At 31.8% G+C, this 23,201-nt stretch overlaps 1 protein-coding gene across 1 annotated transcript; it reads right to left on the bottom strand.

The window, feature by feature from the left end:
• Positions 1 to 3,411: 3,411 nt before the first annotated feature.
• On the bottom strand, positions 3,412 to 21,214 carry LOC143062053 (monocarboxylate transporter 12-like). Its single transcript, XM_076233901.1, has 7 exons — positions 20,978 to 21,214; positions 19,730 to 20,110; positions 18,819 to 18,935; positions 15,472 to 15,615; positions 14,544 to 14,808; positions 13,084 to 13,739; positions 3,412 to 3,551 (listed from the first exon to the last, which is right to left on the bottom strand). Exons 2-7 carry the CDS (start codon positions 20,052 to 20,054, stop codon positions 3,412 to 3,414), a joined length of 1,647 nt encoding a protein of 548 aa, XP_076090016.1. The 5' UTR covers positions 20,055 to 20,110; positions 20,978 to 21,214.
• Positions 21,215 to 23,201: the final 1,987 nt, after the last annotated feature.

Here is a 23,201-nt window from a genome sequence, read left to right as displayed (position 1 = left end):
CAATACGTTTCAGAAAACAAAATATGGACTACTATGCACAAGAGATCACTGGATATAGTGTCCAATTGTTGCTTATATAACTACTCTGGAGCTCATAAAGAAGCATTATAATCACAATTATTGTCATCTGTGTAGCCAAGTGTGTTTCGTGAACATGATCCCATGGTAATTCTTGTGTTTTTCTAATGTTGTCTCATGTTCATCAAACCAAAATGCATACATTTCCATTCACAATTTTATGTAATACCAATATCAAAATATAAATATAAAAACATACCCACATTTTGTTACTTATGGGTGGGCGAGGGAGAAACTCATAAACCCAAACAGTCCATATGTATTGCCTGACCAAACATGGCCCTTAAACCAACCACCACTTTGATATTGGAAGAATGAGGATATATTACATGTACTTCCGCAAAAGATATCAACCAATGAGGTTATATCCCATGATTGATATAATCTTGTATCCAGTTCATGTTAAGTTATGGGCATAGCAAACTCTATAGTCCATACAGCATATTTGCAGGCCAATCTCAAATTGTAACTAGCAAGGCTTTCCCTAAAGGAATAGTATTCCCAATACTCAAAACAAAACTATCTTCAACACTTTTATTAAGTATTATTCCTTTTAAATTACTTTACAACGCTACTAAACATGTCAAGATACGTGTACACAGTTCTTTATAAATAGTTTCATAATTCAATAAATTTTCATGATTTTGACCACATACAAACTTTTAAAAGTTGCGTTAAGGCAATGAACTCATTTCAAAATGAACATTGTCATTCTTTGAATAAAATCTTCAGTATTTGGAAAGCTTGTTGTAAGCAAAGGGACTTCACCTCCAAGTGTAAACTATGCTGACTTGTCTCTTTCTTTCAAACACACTCTTTGCGTCCTAATCAAGAGCATCAACAATTGTCCACTTGGTTCTTCACAACTCTGCTGAAAAGATATTAATCAATAACAACTTGTTCATTTGTACTTAAGACAGCATTAGTCATACTTTGAAAAGGAAAACATCCCTTTACCTACAATCTACGAGGAAAACCACTAGGGAATCAGTGTCCCTCGAACTGTAGACAAAGAAATTTAAAGTAAAAAATTTAACCATACATAGAATTTTAGTATACAAAATCATTCGACATCATATTTATTAAATAAAACAAAACAAAAATATTGCAACCATTATTTAATCTCCCATGACAAACAGATTACTGAAACATATTTGAACACATCAATGGAATTATATACACATCCAATGGTAAACATCATAAAATTACGGACAAATTATTAGAAATACTTTTCAATATGTTCATTTGAACATAAAGCTGCTTCCATCACAGATTTTATTTCAACACAGTACCTTGCCCCATATTGGCATCTTCTACCTTTCTCAACACAGGCAAACATGATTTAGTGTTATTTCAATATTTTTACCATTCATTTAAAAAAAAGAAAAAGGTTGTTCGAACTCATTGACATGAATTATCGTGCGATGTCATCATTAATCAGCTTGTCTAAGCTGTTGGTAACACCATCAGAAAACAAAAACATTCTATTCAATTCTGTGTACAATCAAACAGACCGCAGAACGCGGACCTCGACGAAAACACCTTATAATTCAATACACATCACTCCGGTAAGCAACAACAATACCTAGTGACATGTCACACTTAATTATTCCACTTTCGCAATATTTCTATTCTTTTCTAACAACATCTTTAAAGAGCATTTTCTATCAGTATGTACGATGTAATAATCAGTGAAACGTTCACAACACTCAAAAGTTACAAAAGAAATTGTTAACCATATAAACAATTTATTATTCTCCTTTCAAAAAAATCTACAGGTCTCCAAAATGGCCAGAGCCCCCACTTCCACATAAAAAAAATATATAGTGACAGCACTTTGCCCTGAGTTTAACCGGCGCACAGTTTAACAATTATCTGACCGCCTGTGTTGATAATAACTACCCAAGGTCTATATCCCAATACATTTTGCAACCAAGGTCAAACATTACCACCTAGTTCTATGAATTAAGAAGCCACCAAGGCGAATATAAATGACCGCCAAGGTCTTAAAGCCCCCAAGGCTAGTATTTTTGATTTAATGTTGCCACCAAGGCAAATGTAAAAAATTATGAAAAAATGACCACCTAGGTATATTGCCACCAAGGCATAAATAAATGACCACCTAGATCTATTGCCACCAAGGCATATATGAATGACCACCTAGGTCTATTGCCACCGAGGCATATATAAATGAACACCTAGGTCTATTGCCACCAAGGCATATATGAATGACCACCAAGGTCTTAAAGCCACCAAGGCTGTATTGTTAAAAGTCTTGTAAAAGTTAAAGAATATAATTACTCTGCCCTCAACACGTGGAGCACGACCATCCCACAGCTTGGATATTGAAAGAATGAGGATGTATCACATGTACTTCCACCAAAGATATCAACCAATGAGGTTTATAAACATCAATAAAACAAATATAATCTGTTTCATTATTAACCTTTTTATGTATCTAGAAGCTAGTCACATTTTCAGAAAAAGATGTAAGACACAAATTGTTTATAAACTCTTAGTACGCTAAATGTGTTGTGATAGTGTGAATTTCACTTAAGATCGAAATATTTTTCTAAATATTAAGTAGACATGAGAATTTTAAAAGCTTAACATACGATTGTATGTTAACTATATGTATCTTTAGGCTTTTGTCCTTATTTCAGGCCGCAGTCTCCTTTACATTTACGCAACAAATATTCTTATGTGCATAAACATGAATGATTGACGTCAAGTTCTATATTTAATATAAAATATGATATTTTATAGATCCTCTTTTCGATACAGGCTTCTTTGTTTCTTGTATACTATGCGTGAATGTAAAAAAATGTAGCTCCATGTCATGCATATGTCCCTATCATATTTCAGTTTTTGGGGTTAGCTTTTTTGCGATATAGCTGCATAATTTATTTATGGCATTCAGAATCTTGATCTTGATATGCATTCTAAATATCTATCCGTTGATACAGAACGTGTATAATATCTCAAGATGTCTTTTTCTGTTCAAGATTTTAAGATTTTTAAATCTTGGAAATAAAATTTTAAAAATTATGAAGAATTCAAGAAAATGTTTTACAACGGAAACTTAACAAAGAATCTGGATTATATGATATATCAAGCTATTCCGGACAATACGAGTGTTTGGACCATACGCATATGGTCGTGACCATATGAATATACTCATAGGGTCCTGAACATATTCTCTGTCACCATGATTTTACACAATAATCTTATTCTGAGTTAGATAATCACTGTAATTGTCATCTAAACATAAATAAGTAGTTTACTTATTTCCAGATCAAAGGTCAGAAGAATGTACACTAAATTAAAACTCATTTATTTTATAGAGAATTCTGGTTTACAATTGTTACATTTTACAGTGTTGTTTAGCAATAAGATAAAAGCACCAATGAATCTCGTTGATCCAATAAATAAAAATCCGTCAGCATATGCATTATATTCATCTTTAAACACACCTGAAAATATAAAGTGTATAGTGACAGAACAAATATCTAATTAAGTAGACCTTGTAATGGACAGTTGATTTATTGAAGGTCACTCACTACTTGAGTTCATTCGGAGTAAGAGAAGTCCGGTGTAATCATACTATTAAATAAACTCATCATATATACCAGGACTAAATTTAATATATACGCCAGACGCGCGTTTCGTCTACAAAAGACTCATCAGTGACGCTCGAATCCAAAAAAGTTAAAAATGCCAAATAAAGTACGATTAAGGGTAGAAAATTTTCTAACGCAATATTTTTGACATTTCTAACTGTATAAACTGCCCAAAGTTGCAAATTTTCTGAATGTTTCATTATCAGTTTACAAATAATAAAATAAAAGAAAATGCATATCTTACACCAAAGTTGAAGGGCTTATAAAACCAAATAATCTATAACTGTATTAAAAGCTAACAAACGTAAGGCAAATCTGTAAAATTATAAAAGAAACACGCGTTATCATATTTTTATGGACGCCATTTCAAAGACTCTATACTACAAAAAAATACTATTTACTTTGCATAAAAATTATTGAAAAAAAAATTAGAATGTAAGGATATTTCTACTGGAAGAATGTTGGAGTATAACATTTCCGCATTTTATATTTTGAAACTTATGAAGCGAAAACATAAAGACATCTTGAGATAGTATGTACGTTTTTATCAACGTATTGATATCTGTAATGCATATCGAGACAAAGAATCTGAAAGGCGTAAATAAATTACGCAGCTATTTGGTAAGAAAGCTAACCCCAGAAACTGAAATATTATAGGAACATATGTATAAAAACGAAGCTACATTATTCACCATTCACACATGGAATACAATACACTAAGCCTGCATCGAAAAGAGGATCTATAAAATATCATATGTAGATTACATCTATGAATTGACGTCAATCAGTCAAGTTAAAATTTCTGTTGCGTAAATGTAAAGTAGACTGCGTATAGTTAAGCATTTACAAATCTCATGTCTACTTATTCAGTAAAATATTTCGATCTTTAATGAAATTCAAAGTTTCACAACACATTTGGCGTACCTAGAGTTTATAAAACATTTGTGCCGTAAATCTTTTTCTGGAAATGTGACCAGCTTTTAGATACATTAAATTGATAAATAATGCAACAGATAATTGAATGTTTTAAAGAAAAAGTGTTTATTTGCATAAGTAAATTTAATACATTGTCTTTCAGATTGAACTAAACTCATTTATGTTAGCAGTAACATACTATATGTTCTTGTAAATTCAAATAAACCCAATAAGACATGTGTGTTTACATAAATAAAGGCAAGAGTAGTATACCGGTGTCCAAACGTCATAAGTTGATTGCGAGAACAAAATCAAGGTTACAAACTAAAACTAAGGGAAACACAACACATATATATATGGAAAACAAAGGAAAAAACGGAACACTAAGTGCAACAAAAACAAACGCCAACATATATAGAAACGAACTTTTTGATAACAACTGCATATTTTTTTCCGAACCTGGTACAGGACATTTTGAGAAATAGTGGTGGCTTGAAACTGGTATTTTAGCTAGCCCAACTTCCCGCTTATGCAACAATGTTAACAAATATCGCTATAAGGATAACACTATGAGACAGAAAAACTGCTCAATCACACGCAAAAACACTAATCATAGAGAAATGCATAAACAAATAATATAATAGTCGATACAATATGCAAACTGCAGAACAACAACAAACATCTTCTATCAACGATAGACACCACAGGAAACTACACACAGTGACGCACTTGCGTTACGAACATGCATTCTAGAATCGTGTATCCGTATTTTCATTCCAATATTGAAGTTATGACTATTGCTCTGATTATACCTCCAGAGAGTTTTTCTCCACTAGCAGAAGTATCGACTCAGTGGTAATAATAACAATAACGGTATCAAATTCACTGCACCAGATGTATTCTTCGACAATTTATGTTCCTTAAGTGATACTGGAGGCCAAAATGATTAAACATGCATATCTTACTCAAAAGTTGAAGAGCTTATAAAACTAAATTCTATATACCTATATCAAAAGCTAACAAACGTAAAGCAAATTTGTAAAACTGAAAAAGCAACATATGACATTTTCGTAGTCGACATGTCAAAGACTCTATACTGCAAAAAAAACATTATTTACTTTGTAATAACGTTATTATCTAAAAGAACAATTAAAGGATATATTTCTACTGGAAGAATGTGTGAGTCTCACGTTTCGACATATTATTTTGTATGAGATGATTTCAGCTTTCCAATTGTGAACTTTCCATTTCTAAGTAGCAACATTCAAGCAGCACCTGCATATGGGATATATATCTCCCAATTGATACGATATTCCCGTGCTTGCATTTCCTATCATGATTTTCTTGATAGAGGGTTACTGCTTACAAGGAAGCTAATAAACCAAGAGTTCCAAATGGTGAAGTTGAAATCATCCCTTCGTAAATTTTACGGACGCCATCACGAGTTGGTTGACCGTTATGGAATAACCATTTCACAAATGATATCGGATATGTTCCTTACGTCGTAACTACAATCCCCTTCCCTTTCATGCATGTCACCTACCGAATTAGACTATTTACCGGATTTGTAATCACATAAGCAACACGACGGGTGCCACATGTGGAGCAGGATCTGCTTACCCTTCCGGAGCACCTGAGATCACCCCTAGTTTTTAGTGGGGTTCGTGTTGTTTATTCTTTAGTTTTCTATGTTGTGTCATGTGTACTATTGTTTTTCTGTTTGTCTTTTTCATTTTTAGCCATGGCGTTATCAGTTTGTTTTAGATTTACGAGTTTGACTGTCCCTTTGGTATCTTTCGTCCCTCTTTTGTAACAGAAAGTGAACAGAAAAAGACGTCTTGAGATATTATACACGTTCTTTATCAACGGATAGATATTTATAATGCATATCAAGATCAAGATTATGATCATAAATAAATGATACAGCTATATCGCAAGAAAGCTAACCCCAAAAACTGAAATATGATAGGGACTTATGCATAACATGGAGCTACATTATTTAACATTCACGCATAGTATACAAGAAACAAAGAAGCCTGTATCGAAAAGAGGATCTATACACTATCCTATTTTATATTAAATATAGAACTTGACGTCAATCATTCATGTTTATGCGCATAAGGATATTTGTTGCGTAAATGTAAGGGAGACTGCGGCCTGAAATAAGGACAAAAGCTTAAAGATACATATAGTTAACATACAATCGTAAGTTAAGCTTTTAAAATTCTCATTTCTACTTAATATTCAGTAAAATATTTCAATCTTAAGTGAAATCTACAGTATCACAACACGTTTAGCGTACTAAGAGTTTATAAACAATTTGTGTTTTACATCTTTTTCAATAGACAACTTTCGAGATCGATTCATTTCCGTCAAAACTATTCTCTATTCTATATAATTCTTTATCCCCCCCCCCTTTTAAGCTTTATATCTACCCATTAAACCCTCATCCTGTAACATAAGATAGGGATAATATAGCTTTTGCGCTGATGATAATTTGGATCAGACTAAAATGTTTTAGGTTAGATTATAATTTTTCGTATTTGTATGTAGACATGATTTATAACTAGGTTATAATGTATCAAATTTATATAAAGACATGCTCAATTACATTTTTTTTTCTTTGAAATTGGAATTTGTACGGAAAAGGGTATTATTTGTCAGCTAATAACGTGTAAACGACTTGGCTACATACTTCGCTATTCTAGTGGTGTACATGTACAACAGATTTTTTAATGTAAGCAAATAAAATTTTGGAATAATAAATAGATCACACAGAAGACTTCAAACTAAAACATTCTCTTGGAACGCAGTTAAAATATAAAGATAATAAGATGACTTTTTTGCACCTGTCCGAAGTCAGGAATCTCTTGTTCAGTAGTTGTCGTTTGTTGATGTGTTTTATAAGTGTTTCTCGTTTTTCGTTTTTTTTTTATACATATTAGATGGTTGATTTTCCCGTTTGAATGGTTTCACACTATTCAATTTTGGGACCATTTATGGTTCGGTGTGAGCCAAACTCCGTGTTGAAGAATCTGCTTTGACCTATAATGGTTTACTTTTTAAATTGTGACATGGATGGAGAGTTGTCTCTTTGGCACTCATACCACATCTTTTTATATCTATGATCAATTAAGCTGAAGGAATAGATGTCAATTCATGCCTTCATTCTTCTTCTTTTTTTAATGTTTTTATATAAGATTGTTTAAATAAAGTTAAATTAGTAGGGGTTTCTATTTTATACACATTACCAAGTACAGCATTCGATTCAAATTGTCTTGTCATATCTTGTTTTCATTTATTGTATTATAGAAATAAATCAAGCTATCAAATTATTCATTTTTTTCATTGAGGAACTGTTTAGCGCACGCAAACATCATAATACGTATACCCTGTGACTTCAGGTACATATAGCAATACATTGTGTTTATCTTCAACTGTACTTGTCTATTGTTAAGTGAAGCTGCGGTTTAAAGAAGCCATCATTTCGGATACATTTGTATGTAAAAAAAAGTTTATTGACAAAACAATTTTCACACTTGATGAAAATAAATCTTAACAGAAGTTTAATTTTGTAAATCCTTTTTTCACCATTTTGGCGTGTTAAACAATGTTTTAAATAAGATATAAGGCTCTTATAGTCCATTCTGTGTAATATTGAACCAATATGTTACAAAATTGACTATTATCAACGTATATCCTTTACTTACAGTAGAGATCAGCAACAGGTTTAACTTCACATTATATTTCAACGACGTTGTGTTAACTTACCATATTTTGACAACAGCGTTAGAACTAGCGATAAATGGAACAACCGGGCCTAGATAGATTTGTCAAATCGAGTACGCAAAATTAAATTGAATCTTTAATTGATCAATTTAATTTACAGACATTACAGATTATATGATCGATACAATTATAAATCTGTTTCTGAGCACACGATCAACACTTTAACAATCCTATAAAATTATAAAAAGGAAGCATTCGGTTCTTATTATTAATTTTGTCATACTACAACGATGAAATTAAAAGTCATATTCCGGTTTTTGTTTGTTTATTTCTATGTATTGTTTTAACATAACGCGCATTGCTTGTGCTGTCATAGCTGTTGTATCTTATACATAAATAAAATTTGATATTGAAATTCCTCGCAGTTGTTGGAAGTCATTTCAAATAACGAATTTTATTGAAACATTCACGCAATGTAATTATATTAGTTTTATTAATTAATATATCCTGTGATCCTGACATAATATTTGCTTTCTGTCGGAAAGGTAAGATGAAAAATACAAGATTGTCAATAAATTGTACAAAAGTCACATGGATAATATATTTTAAAAACAAAAAAATATTTTTTGTAATTCGATTAACGAGTTTTCAATAGGGTTTCAAAAAATGCAAGGATTCAAATTTGTCAATGCAATTTGAATTTAAAATATGCCAGGATTGAAACATACCATGCTAGGGATTTTTATAACAGACATCGAAGTCAAAAGATATGTGTTCACTGTGGTGAAGCGGTTTAGGTGTAAGAGCATTTTAATGCAAAAAAGATATTTACATACAAGTGTGGAAATTCTAATATACTCATATTTCATTACTTTATTTACACAAGTAAACCACATAACCCTTGGAAACACAAAGTACGCACATTCAGTTGTGATATTAACTGTGAATTTTATTTAAGGTTGAAATACGTTAAATTTTAAAAACACAGAAACAATATTCCAATCTTCTATTGATAACGATACTGAAATTTCACCTATATGTATCTTTCAGTTTGTTTCCTTATTCTACGTTGCTGTTTCATTGACTTTTACGCAATATACATTATTATCTCCGTAAGCATAGAACGAATGACGTCAACTTCAAGACGAAATATCACTTTTTATTGATCCTCTTTTCGATACAGGATACAGAATTATATGCGGATTTCAAAACTTGACGGTTGGAAGCTTGACATACGTTTTACATTCATATCCATTGTTAAAGAACGCATATAATATCTCAACTTTCTTTTTGTGTTCGCTTCCTAACTTGAGATCATTGAAGTTAGAAATTTTAGAATTGATCATTCTATCAGTAGAATTATCATTACATCCTTTTTTGAATATTCACGTTAATGCAAAATAAACAATAAATTTGCACAGTTCAGAATCTTTGACCTTTCGCCAATACTTCCAAATATTTTGGTCTCGAAAATCTTGAGATTCATGAATTGTCAAAATGTTCATCTGTTGTAATACATTTGGAACCGTTAATGTTATCAATAAACATTGTCACTTGTAATAGAACAAGAGCGATATAACAATTGTATTTTACTTCTTGGTCAAGTTTGTGGTCTTCCCATAAGTAGTACCACGATTGTGGTCATCCTAGTGGTAACATGATTATGGTCATCCTAGTGGTACTGCAGTTTTGTATTGTGTGGTTAACTTAAAAACTAATGATTCTGATAGTCAACGTAGGTGGTTTGTGTGCATATGAAAGCTCAAACTCACCGCTTTTTGTGTCTGTATAAATATAATAGTACTTTGAGATGTAATATAGTTTTAAAGACAGTCAATGTGTACAGTACAGCCTTCAACAATAGGCAAAATCAATAAATCTATAAAAGGTCCTGACATGCTTAATGAGTATCATTTAAACAGAAACGAAATAAAAATAGTTTATGACAAAACAAAAATAACAGATTGCAATCAACAATAACGAATAAGTAAGAGGCTCGTGATTTGGGATATCAGCACATGGAATTTGGCTGGATTAAACATGTGTGTGGGCGCTCAACCCTCCTTGCTTTACTGGAATAGTGGTATAACAGCACAAAATATTATAGAAAATGGTAAAATTTGTTGGAATGGCTTGCCTCGTATATATACTTAAGCTAAACTATCTGGACCATGTGTTGTTCAAAGGTGTTATTTTTTGTGTACTTAATTTATTAGAGAGATGTAGAGGGGAGTCATGTGGGTGGTTGGGCTGGTCTGTTGTACTGTCCACTATCTTTACTAAATTTTGTTATACTTTTAATGTGCTGATGTTTTCAAAAGGTCTCAAAACAAAATTAACTACTATGATATCAAAAGTTAGTCTATAGGCTTTCATATTTGCATCAATCTTTGTAATAAAATTAACGGTACCAATTTTTCTTGCACCAGAAACGTTCAAGTTTAAGACATCTATCTGTTTCTCGTAGAATATTTCGAAATAAATACATTGTACTATTAAGAAGTACTGAAGGTAAGGAAAAAAGCCGAATGGCTGTCACTCCAATGAAATTATCGATCTTCCGACTGAAAATTTTGAAGATGAACTATTTTATTTTTTTTTAATGAAACAATTCAAGAAACATTTCAACAAAGAAAACGTCAACACAGAATCTTGAATATATGATATATATCAAGCTGTTATGGACCATATGAGTGTTTGAACAACACGGCAACGCGTATGGTCATGAGTTATGACCATATGCATATACTCATATGGTCCGAAACATAGACTCATTACCATAATTATGCACACAAAAATGATGATGAGGTAGGTTTTCACTTTCATTGTTACCTTTACATAAAAAAAGTATTTCAAATATTTCCACTCATGGTTCAAAAGAATATAAGGTTTATTAAAACTCGTTTATTTGATAGAGAATTCTGGTTTACAATTGTTACATTTTACAGTGTTGCTTAGCAATAAAATAAAAGCACCAATGAATGTCGTAGATCCAATAAAGAAAAATCCGTCAGCATAGGAATTATATTTATCTTTAAACACACCTGAAAATATAAAGTGCATAGTGACAGAACAAATATCTGATTAAACAATAGTTTGTAATGAACAGTGGGCTTATTAACGGTCACTCACTTCTTGTTGTCATTTGGAGTCCGGTGTTTTCGTGCTACTAAAGGAAAAACTGACCATAGTTGCATGTTCTCTGAATGTTATATTATCAGTTTAAAAAAAAATATTGTATTTTAATATTAAAATGCTTTTACAGTGTTCCAAGTGAATGATTTGCTTTGAAGTCCTCTGTACGATTTAATTCTGACATGTGTATTACATACAAAAAATTTTGTGGTACATGTACCCCACTAGAAACTTAAAGTATGTAGCCAGGTCGTCTACACAATATTAGCTGACAAATAATGTCCTTTACTTTGCAAATTGCAATTAGAAAGATTTATTTGTTTTACATGAAATTATCTTCATGTATTGTAATTGAGCATGTCTCATAAAAATATGATACATTATTATCTATCAAAAAATAATGTCGGAATACTTTTTAAAAACAATCAAGGCTGATCCAAATTATCATCAATACGAAAGTATGTTTTTTTCATCTCATGTCAAAAGGGGCCCATTAATGGATTTTCCATTTTTGATTTTGCTGAAAAAAGATGATAGTAAATTAAAAATGCTGATAAACGATAAAAGGAATTTAAATTACCTTAAATGAGAAAAAAGAAAATTATAGTGATTAAAAAAATAAAAGAAGACATATATATATATATAATATTTTAAAAATAACAGTGTAATAGCAGAAGTATAAATAAAAAGGCCTATATCACCAGTGACCTTTGCAGAAAAGATCGTGACCCCCTCTCTCACAATACTGATTGATGTATGTATGCTTAAGCAGGTTCTTGTCCTTCCTTCTTGATCTTACGAGAATAATGTTATTAAAAGGGTTCATGACAAGAATTCATTATCTTTAGTTTATTAACAACTCGCCAAGCTCAGTTCATAAATAATTTATAAATATTTATTAATTCAGATGAGTCCCTGATTTCATGAAAAAAGTCAATGTATTACATCTAAATGTAATTAATATTGAGTCCATAAAGTTCATTATTATAAAAGCAAAGTTCCTGTAACTCAGTGGTTGTCGTTTGTTGATGTGTTACACACACATATTCCTCCCAAATACATGTACAATCAACAACTAAATTGTTACGTTTTTTTCTTCAATTCTATAAACTTTATTAGTGGTTCAACAGCATTTATTTATTTAAAACTGACTTAAACGCATCAGGAATAACCATTTATTAAAGAATTATATGTCAACTCATGTATAATCCTTTTTCTTATGATTTCTTCAAATAATTTTTATTTCAGTTCAAATGAAGTTTCAATTGGTTTTATTTTTGCACACATTACCTATAATATATCCTTCTATTTAAATTGTCTGGTAATATTTGTTTTTCATTCATTGTATTATCATGATTATAAAAATATCAAGCTTTGAAATATTTCACATTTTCTCGTGTACACTGATGTAGGGATGTTTTATAAGTGACTAAACGGTATGGATTTTGATCATTGTTGAAGGCCATATAATTATCAATAATAGATTGCATCCACGTCATTTGTACCTAGGTTGATATTTGTCTTATTTGTAATCATAATAACCATACTATATCTCCTTATACTTGATTACCCATAAATAAATTTGACAACAACTATGTCAGCTTACCTGTTATTGGTGGACCTATCAGAGTCCCAACTCCTTGGAAGAAAATCAGTATTCCGAATGAACTATTAAGAGCTTCGGAACCAACAATATCCACTAATATAACGGACTTCTGAGAAGTGTATGTTCCTATAAGCAATCCAAATATGGCGGCAACAACACAAAATTCAACAAACGTCACTGTAAAAGGAAGGGAAAAAATCACAAGCGCTAACATGAACATAACAGTATTGTATAATAGTTTTCGGAAATTTCTCAGACGTTTTATTTCTAATATAAAACCTGAAGCTATTCGTCCAATAGTGTCAAAAATACCAGCAACTGACATTACACATGCCCCTTGTATACCAGACAGACCTCTTGATTTTACAAGAGGTGGAATAAATATTAGCATAGAGTTAAACGATAAAGCTAGAAAGCTTATTCCGACACAGAACATTAGAAAATCCGGTCTTTTAAGAAGTGAAAAATCTAACATTTTACTGGAAGACTCTTTGTCTTTAACAGTATTACAAGATTTAAGACATCTTCCTATCCATAGTTTGTGGTATTTGTTTGGCGCCTTTTTATTTTGTTCTTCTGTTTCCGCCATTTGGTATTCCGTTAATTCACTACTATTAATGAGTCTGCTATCGTGAAATCGTTCGCATGAATGTGATCTGCAACGAAAGAAATTATGAATGATAAAAATGCACTGATTTGTATGCAATAGTCATTTCATTAAAATACATCTTTAAAAAAATGAATATTTTGGCCAAAAATAACTGAAAATAAATGTCTTTACACAAGATGTGGCGATAATGAATACGAAACATGAAATGCATGATCATATCTGTCGATTCAAATGTGTACAAAAGTGAAAGTAAATTTTACTGTGGTGATGCCGTGGAAAATAGAAGTATGCGTAGCAACAGATGAAAATAAAAAAATAACTTAGGGGGGAAATCCCCCTCCCCCGTTACAAGTATCAAAAAAGAATATGAACTATTGTAACATTTTTTTAACATAAAAACACAATTGAAACTATGTCGTTCTTATCAGTCTCAGTCCTATACACCTTCGAGTTCACCAGAAACTTCAAATTTATAAAGTTATAAGTCTACTCAGAAATTGAGCACCCATCATCAGTATCATACCTTTTATCAATGTTTACTCATGTTTTTCGAAATTACGCTCAAACAGTCCTAAGGGGACAGCTATAATGTATGTGATCATTTGACTATTGCAACTGGAAAAAAATTATCCGTCCTAATAATATTACCATTAGATTTTGGTGCAGTTCGTGTTGCTCAATGTTTAGTTTTTTAAAAGAAGTGTTTTGTAAATCTGTTACCATGGTTACCATTTTTTCTATTTTTTTCACATTTTTTTATGGGTCTCTCGTCGGTTAAATTCTCCCTTTTTGGTATCTTCCGCTTTTTTTGTCTATCTATAAAGTACATATGCAATGCACAAAAACTTACATAAGTGACTGTCTATGTAGCTTTCTCCTTGTCGGTGATTTATATAACATTCCACTGATACACATATGTAATGCAACGGCGGAAATTATCATGAGTCCGCCAGAAAACCCATAGTAATTCAACATTGTTTCAAACAACGGTGGTAAGACTAATGTGCCGATACCGCCACCAGCTGTTGCCAAACCTACAGCAGCTCCTCGCCTCTTTTTAAAATACTGACCAACTACCACTAGTCCTGGCTGGTAAGCAAGTGATTTGCCAATACCTAAAACACATTGTGGTATTGATATAGGAACGAAAAGGCTGTATTGTTCAAATCTTATTGTATCGAATATAACTAAATTCGATGTTTTGAGTGCTTTCGGATAGGAGTCCCTGGAATGACCCTTACTCTTGTTTTTTGACATTTTCATATATATATATTCTATGTCAAAGTTATTGAAACAACTGTTCCTTTCTTACTGGTTTTACCTCTTTTAGTCACTCCACCTGCATTTCAATAACAAGAAAGATATACAAACAGCAATACAACAAGGCGATACATCCATGTAAAACCAAATAAAATATTTTATGGTCAATGAAAGATATTCAATAAGCAAAATTCTAAATGTTTATTTAAAGATTGGGTTTATTGTTAGATAGTTTGTCCATAATCCTTTTTATTCTTTTTCTTTCTTCTTATTGCTCGGTATGTAATACTAAATATCACTAAGCATTCAACACTGAACTTGTAAGTTTCAACTCTGCTCGTGGCTGGGAGATTTCGCCTTCGATCTCATATAACTAGAATTGCCAGTTTTTTTCTAACGAAGGTGATTCCATCCTCTGACAATACAAACTGATCGTAAATATGCAACCATTGTTCTTAAAGAAGCGTTATGTGCAAACAATTAATCATATTTTTTTTATTATTAAATTCCTATATTACCTGTTATAACTCCAATAGTAATGTACAGGATAACAAAATGAGGAACAAATGCTGAAATCAGTAAACCAAGCCCAAACAAAATAGCACCACTCACAACAACACATCTCGGAGTAAACTTCGTACAAAGAATACTGGCTACTGGACCTATCAAAAAAGTTATAAATATGAGTATATGTCTTAGGAATATATTATTGTTTAGCAAGTACTGAGATGTATTATGTAAAGTTCTTTTTTTGAAAACTACTATTGCTTTGTTTTGAAATGTTTGCCATGACATAAGGGGGTTAATTGTTTTGCAATGTATGCCATGACATTAGGGGTTAATTGTTTTGCAATGTATGCCATGACATTAGGGGTTAATTGTTTTGCAATGTATGCCATGACATTAGGGGGTTAATTATTTTAATAATAATTCACTAAACAAATATTTTCATACAAAGAACAAAATAAGCCGCGACATAGCTTACAACAAAACACTCTTATAATGAAATTTGTATTATTTGTCAATTAAGGTGTGTGATCGGTCTTCATTTCAACTCAAGCAGACAATATGTTTTGAACAATCATATAAATTCATTTAAGGCATAAAGACGAGCTAAAATGGCGACGGGCGTATCATGCTCTCATGGCACAGCTCTTTAATAGCCATGCCGGCCATGTTGGTTGGAAGGCAGGCTTATCGTTCAAAGGTTTTAAACAAGATAACTTGATAATGATTGCGGACAACTTTTCTTAAATATGGCCCAGTAGTGTCAGAGGATAAGATATTTGTAAAAGTTAACGGACGACATACGACGGATGTTATTAAAGTGATGATAAAGGCTCACATTGCCTTTTAAACCTGGTGAGCTAAAAAGGGGAGTTCATTAGCAAAGCGACTAAAACAAATCTATTTTAAAGACGTCTAAATTTAATGAAGATATCATAGTATGGGTTAACCTCAAAAGATTTTTTTTAAGGTTTCGTTGATTTACACCGCAATATCCTTTTATACAAGTATTAATATTTATGTGGTTTTAAGATAACTATAACTCTATAGTTAATCCAGTGACTTAATTTTTGTAACACAAGAAGATTTTTCTTTGTTTTGATATCAAATTATCGCAGTTTCTCCCACAATAAATACAGTCAAATAATATAATTTAATATGTCAACACAAAAGTTTAAGTCATTCTGTACGTAAACATTAATTATCTTGTTGCATAACTCACCGACATTAAATGTCAACATGTTTTTGTGAATAAATGTAATCTCGATGTTGACTATTTTCGTTCTATTTACATGGTATTTTGTCAATAGCATTTTGTGTAACTTGTATATCAAAAGGATGGTTTGTAGAACATACGCCATTTTACATGCCGCGCCCATGAATTTCAAACTGTAATGTATAAATTTGATAGTCTTGAAATGAGACAATCCAGTAAGAGATGAAAATAAAACCTTGCTCACGAAATGACGAAAATTTATATTTTGAAACTAAAAATGCAATTAACATTTGGGTACAAAGTGCATGGGAATAAAAAAAAGCACATTAGTCCATGTTGAAGACCGTACTTTGACCTATAATGGTTTACTTTTACAAATTGTGACTTGCCGGGATGGAGAGTTGTCTCATTGGCACTCATACCACATCTTCTTATATATCTGTATAACAACTTATGATGATAAATGTAAATAGTATTCAATCTGCAAAGAAATCCTTACCCTTCATATTAAATAATTGGTTGTCCCCTAAACAAAATTTATATTTTTCAATTGAATAAAAACAAAACACTGATTTCGAAACACATATTTCTCTGAAGAATGTCTCCAGAAATATTTAAACGTGTAAACTATATATTATGTATCATGTTTTAAGCCATTGGCCCATATGGGCGTAAAGTGCTTTTTCAATAAAGTTTAAAGTTAATAAAAAACCGAACTCGTAAATTAATAAAGTGGAAAGTCCATAAAACCTGTTAAACCTTAATGTCAACAGACTAGAAACAAAATCTTTGGAAAACAAAAACATAAAATAACTGAGAGCATTAAAAAACAAAAGCGTATTGCACAGCATTTTAAATATCCTATCCATTTCCAAGTAAACTGTAAACAACAACAAAATGAACGAAAAACAAATATAGGACACAACAACAAACGACCACCACTGAATTACAGGCTCTTGACTTTGAACATCAAATACATACAGAATGTAGCAGGGTTACATTTTGTAAACATGTTAGCGGGATCCCAAACACTCCCCTTACCTAGGACGGTGGTGCTTTCATAGTACAACATAAGAACGAACTATAAAAATCAGTTGAAAAAAGGCTTAACTCATTAGATGGATACAAATATACAAAAACAACAAAGAGTGGACGTGGCCGGGTACTTGTATATCCCAACAACAAACAGATACTAAGTAAAAATCTGAAAGTACTCGCAGTTACTGACAGTTAGTTCAAAGCAACTAACAACTAATAAAAAATCAAGCATCTAAGGCTAGATTTTGGTATGTTTGACTTAAAAGATATTTTATGATTTGTCCTATCTTTGATAAGGACTCGACCTGAAAGCCTCACATTTTGTATGTTTGGTATGTAAAAAAAATCAAAAGTAGTGTCTAAACGACACAATGCACCGTATTTCGAAGAAAAGGTCATAAACCAATGAATAATTCATTATGCATATTAAATTTCTTTTACCGGAACGATGTCGTTCTGAATTTAGCTGCATTATTTGCAACTGCCTCAATCAACAACAGGAAATGAAATCCGAAAATCGACAAGCTCATATGTAGTATGATGAAATCCGAGATCTATATTTTAATTAGATTGGTAAATCAAATCCATAAAACTGAAAAATATTGTCAATAACCACACTTTTGAATACAGTCATAAAAATCTAAATTAAAATATAAATCTCCGAATTCATACATGGCATATGTCCTGAAGTATATCCTTATATGTATAATGGATGAGCACGCGAGTTACATGTATAATTTATATCTGTTTTTTTTTCATCAGATTGCAGTCAGACCGAATATTAAACAGTTAACAGTAGGTATTTTCTAGGATTATTGCATTCATATTGGTATTTGCTCCGATCGAGTAGAATATTAAATTGCACAATACTGCTACAAATCAACTATCTCTCTTTTTTTTTTTTGGAGGGAGGGAAAAAGCCTCTGGTTTGTTTTTTGTGTAAAAATAAAAACCGTCTTAACAAGAATAGCATATGTTGCAGTCTCATTATGATTTGTACAAGTGAAATACCCGGGACTACTTTCTAAATTTCAGCTGTTTACTTCAGGAAATTTAACGTTACTATACAAAAATCTTCGTTTGTTCTAATCATTTAATACATACCAAATAACAGCTTCAGGGTAACACTAAGAGATAAAACCCAGGCAATATCACTAGCACCATTTCCAAACTTATTTTGAATGTGTATATAAAGCACTCCGTTCGATCTTTCAAATCCTCCTGAAATAGTCAATTGCAAAGTGAGGGTTTTTTTCTGGTTGTTTTTTTTTTTTTTGTGTGTGTTTTTTTTTTTTTTTATGTTTTGGGAGTATTTTTGGTTAAAGAAAGAACAATATATTGTGTGTCCCATTTCGCGATACGTTTCTTACACGGTCAAATAAAATGTACATTAGGAATATAGACAATGTATATATCAGTATTACTACATCGTTAAAAGATTATCCCTTTATTTTCTTTATAGATTCCAAAAAAGACGTAAAACATGATTGCTGTATGAGGGAAGTTAACAAAGATTTGAAAACTATGATGTAATTAAAAAATTAAAATGAAAACGGACCAAATTCCTTGTTTCGTGTGTTTTTTAAGAATGCAACTTATCGGGGACATTCTTTCTACATGCATTCTTTTGGATTCGGATTTGTGGCTTATTGCCTAGACATTGCTGATATAAACCTTCATTATAACTGTAGTTTCATAGAAATCTGGCAATGTTTGTACACATGACAGCGCAAACGATACAATTTTCCATGTAAGTAATGTTTCCAAGGGGCAGAACTATTATAAAAAATACTCGTCCAAGACATTGCTGTTATAAATATATGAAAAAAATATTTTTTTAATCTATTACAAATTGTACATGTGAGAGCGCAAACAAGATCGATCGGAAGGACACACGGACGGACGGACTCCCGGTATTGCTATGTCCTGTGCAATGCTTTTCGTCAGTTCGGACAATAAGCACATAGAGTTCGTGATGTTAATATGTTAATTTAAAAAAAAAATAGAGTTCATACCCAAAACGAAATGTGCAATTGCACAACCGATGACACAGAACCATTTCCGTTTTCCATGATTTTCATGTCGTTGTTTCACACTGTCTTCATCATCATCGTCATCAAGGCTACTACTTATGTCAGGCGTGGAAACTTTATTTTCGTCATCAATCTTTATCATGTTTATGTCATCGTATAAATTTGCCTCATCTTTTTTCTTGTCTTTAGTTGCTACTAAATCCAGAAGACTTCTTTCTTCGTGCAACCTGACGTCCTCACTGCTTTCTTCGGTAACCTTTTCAACAAGACTTATCTTCTCGTGCAAACTAACGTCTGCAGTTGACATTATCTACCTTATTGTCACTGCCTGCATAATTCCTTAAAGATTAGTCATCAACAGGCCTATCAAAATAAACAGTTCAAAATAATACCACTCTGGCTATTTGTTTCCAAATTTTACTGATATCAACTTTTCAATTAGATTTCCGAATAATAAAAAATCGTTTGGATAAAGTCACGAGTAAACGTTTTGTTAAATTACATAAAACATATTTTTGTAACAGGTAAATTAAAATGTCTATTTAATATACATATATTCAGTTCGACAGCAGGCTGCATACTGCATACAAGCCTTAAATATACTATTAGAGACAAATCAAATAAAATCAGTTGTGAAAAATTAAAGTTAAAATCATATATCGTGCTTTTCCGATCAAGCGTTTGAAAAATATTGCAGCAACTCCATCCTATTTCGTAATCGTCTGCATTAATTTTACCAGATATATGGGATTTCAAAATACTTAAACATAATCTGATAATTTTCAAGGTGGTAAACCTGGTCACAGTCGACTTTAACATTTCTAAATGTTAATCAAATATATATTTGAATCGATCCTCATATACAGTGTTACAGTCTGTTGTATACATTTACATCTACAGTAACATATATTAATGGCTTTGTTTATCAGGTTGAAAAATATGCACACAAATCATTAATTTCAGTTTGTAGAGCTATAATCGTATAAGATAGAGAGAGAAAGTTTAAGTGTACTAGTAGTGTTGAATATACGCAAACAGGCATATATAAGGAATATGACTGACTAGAAAACTACGATAAAATATTATATAATATTGCACTGCCTTAATTCTTGATAGCTTTTCCATATGGATAATATTCTGATAACATTAAACATCAGTTAACTTTACATATACAATAAAATAAATGTCAACACAAAATATATGTAGTAAAAACATGAATGAACAACTTACTCTCTCACATGAAAATAAATCAAATGATATTACACGCAATACTTTTAATAATCACATAGATCGTTGGACGCATAAATCAATACACAATCTCATATTTTCAACTCGATACAACTTTAATTTTCAGGCCTTGTATTTCGAACTCTAAATTCCATCTAACTCTACGCCAATCTTTATAAATACAGTTATACTGCCTATATATGTGTATTTATACATGTAAATGTGATGTATGTGTAACTAGTAAACCGGATAATGCTACTTCTTATGCAAGTTGAAGTAGTCAGGTATGACTTATAATACATTAGAAACAAGTGTTGGAGAAATTTAAATGAGAAGAAAAAGACGGTCAGAAGATAGGTCGAATTTAAAGTGCGTTTCAGATTTCATATACAGTTTATGAACTCTTGTATTCTATTATTCCCCATGCGATGTCTGCATACATGTAATTATATAAAATCATGCCATTCAGTCATGTTTTAATACAAGCTGCAATCTGAGGCTGCAATTAACCAGGACAGACAAGTTGGAGGACGGATCATCAATGGTAAAAGGAACAGTAATATCCTTTATTTTGACTCTCTTATAAAAAGGGAATTTGTTTTGCGTAACACGGACAAGATGCTTCATAAACTTGCAATACCATCCTTTCTTTACTACATGCTTATCAAGTAACAAATATATATGAATACACTAGAGGATCTCTCCCCTAGATCCGCTCGGGAAATTTGCATCTTATCATTAGTAGAGTAATAAGCATAACTGAAGTGTGTTTGCAAATTGATATATAGAGATGCACGGTATTGCAACAATCGTCTATCACAAGAAAAGTCAAATTAAAAAAAGGTCAGCTACGAATCCCTGTATACATATATGATGGCGATGTGATGTCCAGTATTAAACGGGTCCAGAGTGACAATAACTTAAGTTACATTGTTATAAATCACTTATTTCATTTATTTTGATATTAGATGTTAATCACTACTCTATTAAATCATGTTATACTTTGTAAAAAAAAAAAAAGATTATAGCATGTTTGAATTTATATTATTATTATTCTGCCTATTTTTAGCGCCATAATTATATATATAATTTGCAAATAAAAGCATCTGTTTGCTTGTATAAGAGATGAACATCGAGTAAAATACTGAGACTGTTTAAATGTTTTGATTAAAAAATGTTCCCAATTAAGGCCAACAGGAATTTCAGATAAAGTAGTGCGTTCGTCCTCTTCCGTGACTTAATCCCAAACGGGAAATCCAGATACCTATATATGCAGTGGCGGATCCAAAAGGGGGGTACCGGGGGTTGGAACCCCCCTTTCTTTAGACGATCAATGCATTTGAATGGGAGCATATAGTTGGAACACCCCCCTTTACTCTGGGTTTGGACCCCCCCTTTTTTTTAAATGGCTGGATCTGCCACTGATATACATGTCTTTTTCACTTCTACTTAATTTCTTTCTGAATCATCAGTTTGGCCATTACAACAGTTCACATATGGAACACACCGCTCTGAAGAAAGAACCCTCGCGTGGTAAAAGAATTGTACCGTAGTATTCTGGCAACACACGTTTTCAAGGCGACATTGACATCATACCTGGTTTGCAAAATTGAAACGATTGTTGATTTCAATTGTTTAAAAACCGTTACTGTTTTTCAACTCGTTATATTTAGGTCGAATTCTTATTTTTAATGCGGATGATCATCTTTATTTATGTAGGACTACAAGGTCATTTAAAAATAAATATTGAACTACATCTGGAATTTACCGATTTATAAGTAGAACTACTGTAAAAGGTATTGGGGAAATAAAACATAACAAGTGATAACAGGCAATATTGGGCAGTATAACTATCTACACAGACCAAATATTGGAAAATTTGAATTTTTATCAAAGCATGCAATATATATAGTCGGGTTTACTGTTTTCTCTTAATAATTATAATTCTGAAAATTTATATAGCGCCCTATATGTATATATACGAGTCTAAATTGAAAAGTACGTTCAAACCTATGATTGCGTTGGATAAAAACCGCAATTTTTATACGTGTGCATGTAAAACAAATTTCGTTGTAGAAGGGTCTAAAAACAGCACAAACAACATTTTCCAAAAGACCAAAAAAGTGAAAAAGTATATTTAAACAAAACGCATTTGACTAACAGGTCGAACAACTGAAGTTCTTTAACCCTGTTGACTGCCATTGGCGATTGCCAAATAAAATTGATC

Source organism: Mytilus galloprovincialis, chromosome 2, assembly GCF_965363235.1.
Source record: "Mytilus galloprovincialis chromosome 2, xbMytGall1.hap1.1, whole genome shotgun sequence".
NCBI classification, from domain to species: domain Eukaryota; kingdom Metazoa; phylum Mollusca; class Bivalvia; order Mytilida; family Mytilidae; genus Mytilus; species Mytilus galloprovincialis.
Note: the sequence above shows the minus strand (reverse complement) of the source record. Positions and strands in the feature narration are given on the sequence as shown.